A 750-nucleotide genomic window follows, 5' to 3' on the forward strand; every position below is an offset into this window, starting at 1 on the left:
TTTCCGGCGAATCGAGATTCGGATCCAATTGGGTTGAATTCCATCTAAATCACCCGTGCGCCCCCGGCAGGTTGTGGGTTCGGATCTGACAGTTGCACAGTTCGATCTGATTTTACAATTCGGATTATTCGAATTCGAGGTCGATCCAATTGCCCGGAGATGGAGAAGACGGAAGCAGAGAAGAAACCGGCGGTTTCTGATGTCGGCGCTTGGGCCATGAACATCATCAGCTCCGTAGGCATAATCATGGCCAACAAAGAGCTCATGTCCTCCTCTGGCTTCGGCTTCAGCTTTGGTTTGTCCCTTGTCTCTCTCTCTCTCTCTCGACTCCATGGATCTGTCCTGTGAAAGCTTAATGAATCGTACACTTTCTTAGCCAATCTGTGATCCGAGCGAGATCTCTTTTCACTGATTCGTGATTTTCAGCCACAACTCTGACGGGTTTCCACTTCGCCGTCACTGCACTGGTGGGTCTAGCGTCGAACGCCACTGGCTTGTCGGCGTCAAAGCATGTTCCTCTTTGGGAGCTTCTCTGGTTCTCAATCGTCGCTAACATCTCCATCGCCGCCATGAACTTCAGCCTCATGCTTAACTCTGTCGGCTTCTACCAGGTACTTTTCATTTGCATCCTGTCTACTACCTTCTCATATGAGAATCTCCGGATTGGCATTATGACCCAAATCTTGTTTTGTGCCTAGATTTCGAAATTGAGCATGATCCCGGTGGTCTGCGTGATGGAATGGATTCTCC

At 49.5% G+C, this 750-nt stretch overlaps 1 protein-coding gene across 1 annotated transcript; it reads left to right on the forward strand.

Annotated features, from left to right (window-relative positions):
- Positions 1–159: 159 nt before the first annotated feature.
- On the forward strand, positions 160–611 carry LOC109117148 (UDP-galactose transporter 2-like; the record flags this gene model as incomplete). Its single annotated transcript, XM_019203895.1, has 2 exons — positions 160–295; positions 427–611. Coding segments are annotated over exons 1-2 (321 nt in total), but the record flags the coding sequence as incomplete, so codon positions are not given.
- Positions 612–750: the final 139 nt, after the last annotated feature.

Source organism: Tarenaya hassleriana, unplaced genomic scaffold (assembly GCF_000463585.1).
Source record: "Tarenaya hassleriana unplaced genomic scaffold, ASM46358v1 Cleome4194, whole genome shotgun sequence".
Lineage (NCBI taxonomy): Eukaryota > Viridiplantae > Streptophyta > Magnoliopsida > Brassicales > Cleomaceae > Tarenaya > Tarenaya hassleriana.